The sequence below is a fragment of the Gossypium arboreum genome, chromosome 3 (genome assembly GCF_025698485.1).
Source record: "Gossypium arboreum isolate Shixiya-1 chromosome 3, ASM2569848v2, whole genome shotgun sequence".
NCBI classification, from domain to species: domain Eukaryota; kingdom Viridiplantae; phylum Streptophyta; class Magnoliopsida; order Malvales; family Malvaceae; genus Gossypium; species Gossypium arboreum.
In genome coordinates, this window is record NC_069072.1 from 9,012,132 (window position 1) to 9,025,389 (window position 13,258).

Genomic DNA, 13,258 nt, shown 5'->3' on the forward strand with positions numbered 1-13,258 from the left:
GCGGTCCAAATGGTTTTAAAATGCCAACTTGGATGTCCTACGTGGCAGTCCAAATTAAATTTATTTAATTAAAAACATATTTTCATCCCAACAATTGAATATCCAAGTTGGCATTTAAAACTTATTTGGACGGTCACGTAGGACTATTTTTAGGGAGGTAACAGTTTTTAACGGTAAAGTGACCACTTCATAACAAAATGATAACGTAAGTGACTAAAATGTAATCTGAGACAAACAAAAGTGACTATTTTTGGAGTTTACCCTATTTATAATCAAGAATGATTTTGTAAATTTTGGCTTTCAAAACTAATTTTAAATTCAAGAATCAAATATCTAAGTTAGATTTACCAAATCTAAATTCAAAAGTTTTTTATTTGATATCCAAACAAAAATTTTAGATTTGCAAATCTAAATTCAAAATATTATTTTCAACTTCGAATTCTCAATCGGCACTTAAATTTTTTAGGGATTTGTTTTTTTGTCTTGTTGCCAATGTACTTGAAAATCTTATTTTTATTTGAGTTGTTTTGTATCTAAATTTATAGGATTTTGTTTGTTTTCTCTTTTCCATTATTTTACAACTTTGATTCCTTCAATGGTTTGATTGTTATTTTTAGTAGATTGGTAACAACTTAATTTAATGCTTCTTAATATAATAAGTAGTTAAAAAGGACAATATAATTTTTCATTTTAAATGTCTATATTTTTTTGAGTTCATTTTAGTACTTGATTTTGGTAACTAAATTTATTTTAATTCCTAAACTTTAATTTTAATAAGATTTAATGATGTAATCAGTAATATTGGAACATGACTGGATCAGATAGACTAAGAACTGATCGATATAAAGATCTGAACAAAGGAGTTGAACTAATTGGCTAGATAACTACTTGAAACTGGTAAAAATAAACAATCACGACAACAATCAACAGTTGAACAGGTTGATTCGGTTTAATAATTTCTTTATATTCTTATTTTTCTAAAAATAATTATGAACTTTTAATTATTTATTTAATCATTGTTTGTCTGATGGTTGAACAAATTGAAATGGAGGAATTGAGAATCGATGACCTAATCTATTCAACCACCGGTCCTGTCATTAAAACATTGAATGTGATACGTTAAGATTAGACAAATTTTATATAATTTTTAAAATTTCAAGTAATGATGTAATAGTTTGAAATTATATCATATCATCAAATTTTTGTAATTTTTAAATTTAAAGATTAAAATAAAATTAATTATCAAATTCAAGTAGTAAAGTGAAAAAAAAATAGCAAAATAAATCTAATTATAAATTCAATCACCAATAATTATATTATCTCTAAAAAGTGGTATGTGATCTCCAAGGACGTCAATTTTTATTTTTATTTTGACAACTACGAAAGACGTCAAGTTGGTTGAGGAAATTAAATAGAAAATTATATTTTTTAGGGAAAAAAGTTAAGCACAAAGAAAAGTTAACACGTGATTCGGTAAGGAAAATAATATTTAAAACAAAGTTGTTATTTCTTTTTAAATCAATAGTTACAGTGAAAAGCTAATTTCTAAAATTATAAATAAAACTTAAATATTTGTAATTTTTTTATCATGAAACAAAAATAAATGATAACAAATAATTATCAGTTATTCTTATAATTAGATTACTTAATATGTAAATAAGTAAATGGTTTATTTTGGAAGAGGAATTTTAATCCATAAAACGAAAAGATCCTAGTTGCATAAACATCTTTAAAATAGTTTTGAATAGATTACATTTATGGTTTTTTTTACCTCAACTTACATTTTAATCATTTATATTTAAAATGTTATGTTTTAATCACTTACGTTATCGTGTTGTAACATTTTAGTAATTAAGTTATTAATTGTAGTTAACGGTGTAACGGAAAACTAACGTGGCACATTAAACCATCATTTCAAACAAATTTTTAGGTTAAATTATACAATTGATCCCCATATTTTTTCGTTTTGAGTAATTTAATTTTTTTTCGTTTATGATCTTTTAACTTTCCTTTTTTTTTTCATCATTTTCTGCTCCTCCCTATGTTTTCCTACCTTCTTCATTTCTTTAAAAAATGGAGAAGGTAAGAAAATAGAAGGAGAAGCAAAATTGAATGGGAAAAAAAAAGAAAAGAAAAGTTAAAAAATCATAAAAGAAAAAATTAAATTACTTTAAATGAAAAAATATAGAGACCAATTGTATAATTTAACTTAAAATTTTTGTTTGAAATGATGATTTAACGTGCCACGTTAGCTTACCATTACGCCATTAATAACAATTAACGGCTCAGTGACTAAAATGTTACAACATAATAACGTAAGTGAAAAAAACATAACATTTCAAACATAAATGACTAAAATGTAACCTCCATTGGTGTAGTTTACCCATTAGTTTTTAAATTTTAAATCATTCTAATTATATCTTTAAATTGTTGAAATTATATCAATCACATCATTCCGTTACTAAAGTTGTTAATTTAACTATTAAATGATAGGTTAGATCTTATGTGATATAATTTAAAAAGAAAAAAAAAGAATGAATTGAATTTTGCCAAAATGAATGTTTTAAAAAGCATAATTAAGGTTTTCAATTTTTTTTACAAAAGTTTTATTGTTTACTCTTTTTGTTTTTAATTTTAGTTTTATTTTTAAAATTTATGCTACAAAATTTTATTTCTTTAAAATTTTCATTTTAAATTAAGTTATATAAGATTTAGCTTATCATTTGACAGTTAAATTAATAGCTTAAATAACCTAATTGATATAACATTAATAATTTAAGATGTAATTAAAATATTTTAAAATTTATATGCAATTAAGTGGCTAGTATAAGTTAAAACAAAAACATAGGGAGAAAATGGGTGTGATAATTTAACTAAAATTCAAGTCGGTCACATTGAGAAAAATGTAATAATAGAAAAAGCATGGGTAAGAAATTGTTGTAGATGGGAAGCTTAAAAGAAAGCTAAAATCATGGATTTAAAATTTTGTGGTTAAAGGTTCCAGTCCACCATCAAGACCAAGATAAATCAAAGGAATTGATATACTGGACCCGACACCGAAAATCTTATCCGGATCAGGAAATGGATTTAGGGAAGATTAAGTTAGAGATGGTACATTCAGTTGGCGCCAAGCCATAAGAAAAGCTCAGAATTAGATGAAATGAAAGGATGTGCAAGTAAAGTCTATCCACTTCGTAACTTAAATACCGCCTGCCTATCGTGCCTTCTCTCTCTTCCTTCTGTCGGTTACTTCTTTAAATTCCTCTTTCATTGGCTTTCAAATTAGTCTCTCTTTCTCTCTCCGCTAGACACACACACACACTCTTCTTTACTCTTCCCTTGCTTGCTTGCTTGCTTGCTTTTCCATCTTCCTTCTTGCCATATATAATTTTGTATTAATTTTGTGATTCTGCTACAACATAAGTTGGTTCCACTTCATTGTTCTGCATATTGGGTGGTGGGATCATTTGGGTTCGGCTTTTTTTTTTGGCATCTCCTTGCTGTTGAAGAAATTAGGTTCCCAGCTGCGAGTCTCATGGGGTTCGGAGAAACAAAAAGTTCACCAGGCTATGGCAATCCACCCTGGATTTTCAAAGGCAGGTAAAGTGTCAGTGTCAAACCTACTAAGCTTTTTATCCATATTATTTGGTTAATATGTATATATATATATATGTTGATGTGATTATTGAATTTGTCTGAATTTCATCCCAGTGCCTTGTATCAACTCCATCTTGTCAAAGCTGAAACTGTTAGAGCATTCATACCCAAGGAGTTACGCCTAGTTGAAGCTTTTGGGTAGTCGTATTTACTTAAAAATTCTATGGGGGTTGATTGTGGAGTTTCAGAATTTCATGGTTTTTGCTTTTCACAAATTAATCATGGCATGCACAATGCAGATACACACTGGGTGGTTTTTTCCTTGCCAACTACGATGACAGCCCTGCTGGGGTGTTTGATGAGGTTTCGTACTCTCGTTTTCAATTAACGTTTTTATCATGTATTAGGTGGTATTGAGAGATAATATTGACCAGTAAAAAGTGATCACATGTCAACTGTTTCTTTGCCAGCTTGTGGTGATAGCAGGAATTGTGTGGAATCCCCCAACGTCTTGCGCGTATGTGTTCTCCCCTCTTTCGTTGAGATTGATTAAAAAAAATTAGTTAATTATACATATCATGTGTGGAGGAAATGCATCATAAGTTGAGTGAATTCGCTGGCCTTAAGCCTTTACAAGTCAGGTCAGGGCTGTTCTGTCTTGGTATTCATGTACCAGTTTCCTCAAGGTTTGGCTTGAACTAGCAAAAAATAAGGTGGTGCCCACCACTCAATTGCGTTTCACTTTATGTGCTAACTATGTTGGTCAGTCAAACTTTTATAACTTGAATTGTGTCTTATTACTCATTATATTATGCGGCTTTTCTTATAATTGTTCATTAATTTATGCTTCCATAGGAATCATTCAGTGTTATTAGTCACGTTTGGTATAGTAGCAAGTATCTTCCTCAAGTGGCATGAGCAACTTGCCATTTTTCTGTAGGAAGTGTGCCAGGTTCATGCATCAGGAAGAAGATCACTTTACACTGTTTGGATCACCTAGTTCCACTCAATAAAACCTAACTGCCTTGTACTTGTTTCCTATCAGAACCTAATGGACTTGTATAGAAGCATTAGAATATGGATGGACTGTCAAATTATCATTTTCATTCATGCCTTGTCTTATAGTTGTTCCTCTTCTATTTCCTTTTTGTATTCAAACTAATTGCCTCTGCTTCTTGTTTCTTTTCTTAATTTAAATTTGAACAGTTGGGCAGCCAGGGTTCTTGTAAACAGTGAAGAAGCTTGTCACCATGGACGCAAGGTAGGACATGGAAGTTTAGAATGGTCTTTTAGCAACGAAAACTAGATCTCTGGCCAAATTTACTTGATTACAGCTTTAATTCTAACTCTACACCAACATACAAGTTGACCTTCACTCCTGCAATTCCAATGGTTCAACATAGGGATGCAGAGCTCCTTCTACACCGTGATCAAGGGGCATTGTTAAAGTAACTAATGCACATAATTCCTTTATTTCTACTACTTGAAGTTTGAACTTGCATTTTTTTTTCCCCTGGTCTTGTTGCAGGAGGTAGGGCTTCCAAGTCAAGTAGCCAGATTTTCAAAGGTAGTCCTCATTCTGCCAGACTCACTGTAGCTCTGGCACAATTTTCTTGCCTATAAGATTGGTCTAAATTTGTATACCACCATGAAAATTGTAAGTGTACATGTGTCAACTTCTTTGTCAAGATGAGCTCTTTTCCAGTAGGGGTTCGCTGAATTACAACATTGATGGTATTAATTAGAATAAAGTCTGCTTTAAAAAATCCATTTCACATTGCAATTTAGCTCTTTATATGTTGCTAGGCCACAGGCAATACAATTCATGTTTATTATTGGTTTATGAATCATGTTTTGTGTGTTTTGTTTGAAAACAGAGAATTACACCAGTTCCTAGACAAAGAAAGTACAAATTTGGTGGCTTTCTAAGCATGATTGGTGTTGGCACAACAATCTGCCACTCAAAAGATTGCATGGACGTTCAGGTGACAGAAGTTGTGGGTCCTGCTTCATCAGATCTCTGTAATATCAAACTTATGACTGATGGTGAGTTCATACTTGATCCTACTTATGTGCCGAACTCTCATGGCATTTGGAAGTTCCTAAGAATATCCTTCCTAAGAATATGAAATAACTTGTTTTCCTCATTTTCCTGTAAGATTTAGAAGCCAAATGTAATTAACCTAAACAAAGAGTTTATCTTGTTAGTAAAAGAATCTGCCCAAGAGGTTGGCTTATCAAATGAATGCTTTTCTGTGCTTTACCATTTCAAGGCAAGCTTTAAACTGTTTTATATCTGAATCTGCATGCCTTTGTTTCACAAAAAAGCTTTCGGTTAGTTAGTCAAGCACTTGTTCTATAGGCTAGAATTAACTTTTGGGTAATGCCATCCTGGTTCCTTGGAGTTACCTTCATCCCAAGTGAAACAGTGCATTATCGTGTACATAAATTAAATTCACTTCACATTATGCTTAAACACACCTGATGATCATGCTCAGGAAGGGGGACAAATTTATTTTGTCTTTGCTTCTGGCGTTAATAATTGTTGTGATAGATTTTATGGTATTTTTCTGGTTAAAAACTTGGTGATTGCAGTGCCTACACCGAAATTCAACAAATGGATGGGCCCATCCATCACAATGTCACTTCCAAGCTTTAGGTAATTTCGTACATGATTTTATATTTCACTGAGCAGTTCACTTTGAAGTAGACGTTTTAACTTTTTTTGTTGTGAAATTACAGTGGCCAAACAGAGTATAATCCCAACCTTTTGAAGTATTCATGCCGCCTTGCCTGCAGGTATTTCAGATACTTTCTATCCCAAGTATCATTATTATTATGATGATGATGATGATGCATTTGACCCTATGTTTATATCATGGCCATTAGCACTCAAATGTTAAAAATCTAATGTTGTTGACATGAAATACTGTTCTGAATATTTGACATGATAGAGTACGAGCAGTGCGACCAGCAAAGGTATCAGGGCCATCACCATTAAAGAAGGAAAGAAGCCATGATTCTGAAAGCAGAGGGTTTACAGCCGAGGAAGTGGTAGATAATGCAAGAAACCTAAGCATATCGGTTATGTTATCAAAGCCTATACTAGCTTTGGAGTTCAATTTCTTGGAAATGCAAGTTGAAGCTCCCATCATACTATCCAACAACACTACAAGCTCTTTACCAGCCGCTTGAAACCCCCCCCCCCCAAAGCACACACACAAAAACATGCTCCTTTTTGTTTCTTGTTTTTAACATCAACATCAGCTAATAAGATTCTAGACTCCAGGTTCCATTTCAAACATTACTCCCCAACAGAACAAGAGATGTTAAAGGCTTTTTTTCTTTTTGGAGATATATATTTCCTTTCCTTGAGATTCAAGAGCTTTACAAAAATGTTTCTACATGGAAAGATAATCAAACCAAGGAACAAACAAACAAATGCAATTTTCAACTTCAGACTTGAGCATCAAACTTACTTACAAGCTCCAACTGTATTCTCGACACAACTTAACTGATGAGCGGGGATCAGAATGCTTCTGGTAATGGCCTGCCTTCCAAAAATGCCTTGAATAGAACCAGTGATCTCTCAGGCTGCGAGAATGGGGCTTCATGAGATGCTCCTCTTATTGTGGCAAACGATAGGATGTTACCATAAGCTTGAGTCCACCCACCAACCTGCAAACCAAAAATAGTTATTGTAATAATACCACAAATCATAATATTACCATAAGCTTCAAATTTCAATAATCTCCGTTCGTATTTACCTGTTGCCCCTCAAACCAAACTCGGTATGGCACACTTGTTTTCAGACCTAATTCCTCCGCCAGTCGATTAACTAATTTTCGACTTCCGGTCAACGGGATAACAGAATCTTGATCTCCACTATATTCGAAAACATCTATTGTGAGTACCATTTTGTGACAACATGAAGAAAACCTTGAACTAAGGACTATTTTTACCTGTATACCATAACTGGAATTCCTGCCTTCACGAGTCTGCCCACAATAGTGATAGTTGGTATCTCCAGATCAAGCAGTTCATAGTCTAGGACACTGATGGGCAAATTATATATAATTAGAAGACCATATTAAGCAATTCACCATCATAAGCACCAAGCCTCAAATTCATATAAACAAGGTGAATCATTGGAGAAGAGAATTACCTGCTGCAAACAGCCCATTTATGGACTCCTACAAGACGAGCATGGAGAGCCTTCTGCACATCTTGCCTATTCAGATAATTAACTGTTTCATCTTCTACACAGACATCTATCGTATCACCAACTTGCTGTTGGACATAGAAAACCAAGTCAGAAACAAGCAGCATAGAGTCATAGACTAGAACATTAGACATCCAAGTTTACTAAATTAAACTCACTTGGGTAGTAAGGATTTTGGATTGTGAGAGCACGGATGATATACAGACATCAAGGGTCACATCATACTTGTCGACGAATCTACTAGTTTCTGTACTTACTTGGCCCATCACCCTTGAACAAATAGGAGAAACGTTCCCTCTATAATACTCGCTGACATATCTCGAGTAATTACAAGAAGTGGTGAAGAGTTTGTATGTAGAATCCGATATTAGTCCATGAGACCAGAAGAATTCAGCCCTCGAATTAAAATCAGTAGCAAATTCCAAAACAGGATTGCCAAGCTACAATCAATTGGAGCAAACAGGAACGGATGTTGTAGATAAGTAAAAGAAAATCCCCAAAAGGGAAAAAAGGATTGAAATTTCTTTGCGGAACTACTTACAGCGATTCCTTTCAAGTTGAACAGCTTTTCCTTCTTATTAAACTGATGCATAAGTTCAGCCAGCTGGGGTATATAATGGCCTATTTTTAGAAACAGAATCAGTGCTGATTCACATTTCACACTAGAACAAACAATACTATGTTCTTGAACAGCTAAATGATACCAGCATAGCTTTCCCCTGTAATGAAGAGGCTTCTATTCTTGTACTGGGGGAATTTGAGGAACCAATTTTGCAAAAATACCAGATTGTCCCTAGCTACAATAACAAAAGAGACAAAAGTTAGAAAGATGAAAGGTAACTTGGGGAGATAAACTTTTGTCAGACAAGTAAAAGAAATTTTTAAAAAAAAACGAAAAAAGAACAGTGATGAATGAACATGGCATCATTGTAAAGTGAAAGACAAATACGGACGGCAATGTCACTACAGCATTGTGAAATATTCTCGGACCCCTTTGCGTGATAAAAGAAATCAAAAAAAGAAGGGGAAAAAGTAAGATAACCCCGAAATAAATAAAAAATAAAAAGGCAAAGAAGCTCTATTGAATATTCAGTATAGAAACTCTGTTTCTTCTACAACTTAAGGTTATTTGCATACATTAAAGTGAGTGAACATTAGGGAAAATGGGTTTAGATTGGAGAGAGTGGTACCAGTGATCTTGTCATTAACAGCCTCATAAGAGGAGTCGTCAGCGGAATAAGAGAAGCCAACTCCAATTGGGGCCTCCAAATACAACATATTGGCCTCTGCAATAGAATGAGATTGCTAACAATCAACTTGTGCTTGTGCAGGCATGTGTTTCTAAGATCTGAAAAACCCCTATCCACTTACCAGTAATGCAAAAACACCATAATTAACAACATGAACAAACAACCGTAAATACATAAGCATACCTCTATTCCAGCTATATTCGTTCTTGACCAGCACTTCCCCGCTAGGCCTAAACGGTCCATTCTCAGAGAAGGCTCCAACCCCCAGTGAAGAGCATCCAGGTCCTATAATTCACAACAGGAACTTAGAAAACGTGATAGAAGCATTATCTTGTAGGCCTGAAAACGAGAGACTGAAAAAAGTGAGAGACCTCCATTGAGCCAGAGGACAAGAGGTTTGGATGCTGGATCTACTTCAGCTTCAGCAAAGTAGTAAAACAAAGCTCTCTGCTTTCTCTTATCAACGGTCACATAGCCCGCATACTGTTGAAACCCGACTTTGGGTTGACCCGGTAGTTGAGATATCCGATCAAACAGAGCCGGAAAACACTCCACTTGAACAGAAAACCAAACCTCAAGTAGAATTAAGCCCAATGCTACTGATCTCCAGGCTAAACCAAGCATGGTGTCTACTTCTTTTGTTTTTGTTTTTTTTTTTTTTTTCCCCTCAGATAAGACTAAGAGAACGGAAATATAAAAAATAAAAAATAAAAATCAGAGTAAGAAAGAGAGACAAGAAAGTAGACTTGACAACAATGTTGCTGAGTGGGGTTGGATTTTATAAAGAGAGTCCTGTACTTTTGTTACTATTCTATTACATTTATTATATATAAAATATAAATAAAAATATAATGTAGTGTAGGAGCTAAAAGCCTAAAACAGATGGTTGTTGGGTAAATTGTTGGTTCACTTTCTCTTCACTTGGAAATGGTCTGTTAGAGTTGAGATTAGGAGATGGTGAGCAGGACTGCAGGAGTGGGTCACTGGCTAACTGTTACAGAAAACGAAAAGAGAGAATGTGCATTGTAAAGCTCCCCCATTAACTCAGCCTTAGCTTACACCAACACCACCATTGTGTTTATTTTATTTTGTTGTGTTAGAAATAGAAACTACTTTCTTCTACTAGTCTATGATACTACACTAAGCCAAAGAATACATTGTTCTATCTTTATGTTGTTGACTTCTTGTCACCTATGGTTTTTGGTAACAACATAGAGCATACAGATTGTGTTGTGTTACGCTTACAAGGACAAATAGCCATCTTCACACCATGCTTAACGCTTTCCCACTGTTTGCTTTTTGTTTTTAGGGGAGGGGGTTTCCCTCTAATTCGCATTTTTGCTTTTCAAATATCAGAGCAAAGTGAATGCGTCACGGTGACATAGCAGAGGCATATCAGGTTGTACTAGAGTTCAACAAAGTTCAATTCGAAAAATTTAAAAAAAAAATTAAATTTTAAATTATTCAAGTCAAATTTAAATAATTAATTTAAGTTTTAAGTTAATTTTTACAATTTGAATAACAGATTAGTACACATATCTTTTTATCCTTGTTAAGGTTAGAAAACGAATAAACTAATCTCTCCCAACAAAAATTTAAAAAATTCAAAAATCAAAATATTTATAAAATTCTAAAGAATATATAAAATTTTAAAAAATTTTAAAATAATAATTTTGAAACCTAAATAAGTTAATTAATAATTTAAGTTTGTCATACTAAAATATCATGTTTTTATTATTATCTTGCTTTGAAAAAGTTTTCAAATATATATAATTTTAAATTTATGTGCTCTAATATAGAATTAATTATATTGTAACAATATTTTAATTTGTCATGTTTAAGCTTTTAATTTAACTCGAACTATTTTACTCGATTTAATCTAGCTTGAATTTTATTTTTCTCAACTTGATTCGAAAAAAATTTAAATTAAATTAGAATAATAAAATAGGACTTATCAACTCAATTAATTCGAAACTTTTTCACTAAATTTAACTCGATTCGACCCAACGTTGACTCTAATTTCTCTCAATAAAAATTTTGGAACGAACTAGGAAAAAAACAGATGGGAAACTTGATGATTGGTTGAGAAAGGAACTAATGTTCGAGCTTCAGCTTCGACATTATATACAGTTGCACAAGTCTTTTTCCTCAATTTCTTGGCAGGTTTAACTTTAGTCAAATTATCCAATTAATCGCTTTCTTGGTAAAAAATTAAGAATTTAGATGGCATAATTCATTTGAAAGGTCATATGAAGTGTTAAATCAATTTCTTTTCTTTTTTTTTTATAGATAAAAATCAATTTCTTTGTTGATATTTCTCAATTCATTCTTTTATTAAATTGGATATCTATATATATATATATATATATATATATATATATATATATATTTTACATCAACACCTAAATGGTAATAAATTATTAAGGGGATAACTCAAGGCTCCCCAACATAAAAGCTTATCCATTTAAGTAATCACATATATATCCTTCTTGAAATTTATCTTGTCACATCATAATTGACAAGGCCTCCAACCATCACATATTTATTATGTGACTTTTTTCATTCAGCAAGACACCTCTATCAATTTATCAGGTAAGTATACCAAGCGGAAATCATACTCAAGGATGAGGGACAAAATTGACTATGATGAACCTAATCCACTAAGAATTAGTTATATTGGAATCAACAACAAGGGCAAGAAAACATCCTTAAAAAGGGTTAAGTTTGTAGAAACATCTTAATAAGAGATGCTAAAATAACGAAGCTATCATACCCCCTCCAACATGGAAGCATCCACCACGTGAAATGTGTCAAAACTTACAAAAGGAACAGTGCAACCAAAGAGTCAAAAAGCCAAACCACATTCACTCTTGCCTCAAAGATCTAGGATAGTCAAGAATAGATATCTTTGTCACCCCACCAAAGAAGAACCTGCAAACATTTCATTTTTCCTCTTCAGAACAACACTACTATATTTGTAGTTGTCTACTTTCTACTATAGTTGGTCCTACTACACAAAACAAATATAACATAGGCATCAACGTTGCCATATAGATAGTTAGCATATGCAAAAGGAATGAATTGATGAAAATAGATTTCCATGAACATAATCGAAAGGCAATATTGTGGCTAGTAATTTCGCATAGTGCAAACTCCTATTAGTTGGCACCATAAGAACCAACCTCGACAATTACAAAAGGCATTGTTAACATAACCAGTGCCCTTCAAATACCAATGGATGCTTTGAAGCAAAACATGAGAAGATGTAAACAAAAAGGTGTATAACCAAAAACCTTTGCCTAGATAGTTGGTAAGAATTCAACAATTGGCTCGTTAGGCATTCCAACAAATGTAGAAATAATGAGTAGATCGACAAGCATGCCAAACATAGACTAAACATTATATGGAGTGCAAGAAATCTTGATAAGCGGATTCAGCAAATCCTCACTAACAATCTTTTAAGATATCTCACACAATAGTATAATCACTTTTCCTAAACAACTACCATTAAGGGGTCCATTCTAGCTCCATCCTTGCTTCTTGTAGCCCTTATGTGCTTTGACAAAGCAATGACCCTTCCAGACATTTTATTCAGTTTATTCATATCCATATCATCGAGAAAAAAAATCAAGGACATATCATTCAGCCTCTTACAATTCAAAGTTTATCAAGCTAAGTCAAGGTCAAGCTCATCTGCAAAACCTCCAAGGGTCTTAGCTTATCCAACCTGCTTCCACTACGACTTCTTTACACTTACCTCTTAAGGAGCTTTATTTATTTAAAAAAAAAATTCACTAGGATATGCCTTCATACTCTTAATATTTTTGTTTCTTCAAGGCACAGTCCATAATTAAGTGGGTGTCTACATAAACAAGCTCTAAAATTTCTTTATTAAAAGGATGCACCATTCAAAATCTCTCCCTCGTCGCCATAATCGAGGAGCTAGCTCCTCCTCGATGTTGAGATAGTAGACATGGTCCTACATTACTTCCTTATTTAACACTTTAAGAGCTCTTACAGGATATTGGACTAAGATTTGAGGAAACCTTCAAATTTTTCAACAGTTACCTCTTCAACGTCAATAATGCGACTCTCCATTTTAGTTCTCCAAATTGGAAGAAGATTGCCTCTTAATTCTCCCCACTTGATGCAAATGTAAGACTAAGATACAACTATTTTACAAATGCCA

General features: G+C 33.1%; 2 protein-coding genes across 3 annotated transcripts; one reads left to right on the forward strand and one right to left on the reverse strand.

Moving 5' to 3' along the window:
• The first annotated feature begins 2,863 nt into the window (after positions 1-2,863).
• On the forward strand, positions 2,864-7,347 carry LOC108486494 (protein NEOXANTHIN-DEFICIENT 1). 2 transcript variants are annotated; one of them, XM_053025500.1, is made up of 10 exons: positions 2,864-3,600; positions 3,712-3,795; positions 3,897-3,960; positions 4,068-4,114; positions 4,804-4,858; positions 5,126-5,190; positions 5,477-5,643; positions 6,193-6,256; positions 6,340-6,396; positions 6,552-7,347. In XM_053025500.1, exons 1-10 carry the CDS (start codon positions 3,536-3,538, stop codon positions 6,790-6,792), a joined length of 909 nt encoding a protein of 302 aa, XP_052881460.1. In that variant the 5' UTR covers positions 2,864-3,535; the 3' UTR covers positions 6,793-7,347. The 2 variants fall into 2 exon arrangements, with proteins under 2 accessions (XP_052881460.1, XP_017646063.1); XM_017790574.2 differs by having other exon boundaries at positions 5,126-5,164; positions 5,475-5,643.
• Positions 6,925-9,849, reverse strand: LOC108486493 (serine carboxypeptidase-like 45). The gene is made up of 10 exons (XM_017790573.2): positions 9,441-9,849; positions 9,253-9,354; positions 9,010-9,105; positions 8,524-8,616; positions 8,361-8,440; positions 7,978-8,259; positions 7,763-7,887; positions 7,560-7,652; positions 7,365-7,482; positions 6,925-7,275 (listed from the first exon to the last, which is right to left on the reverse strand). Exons 1-10 carry the CDS (start codon positions 9,691-9,693, stop codon positions 7,126-7,128), a joined length of 1,392 nt encoding a protein of 463 aa, XP_017646062.1. The 5' UTR covers positions 9,694-9,849; the 3' UTR covers positions 6,925-7,125.
• Between the last annotated feature and the right edge of the window lie 3,409 nt (positions 9,850-13,258).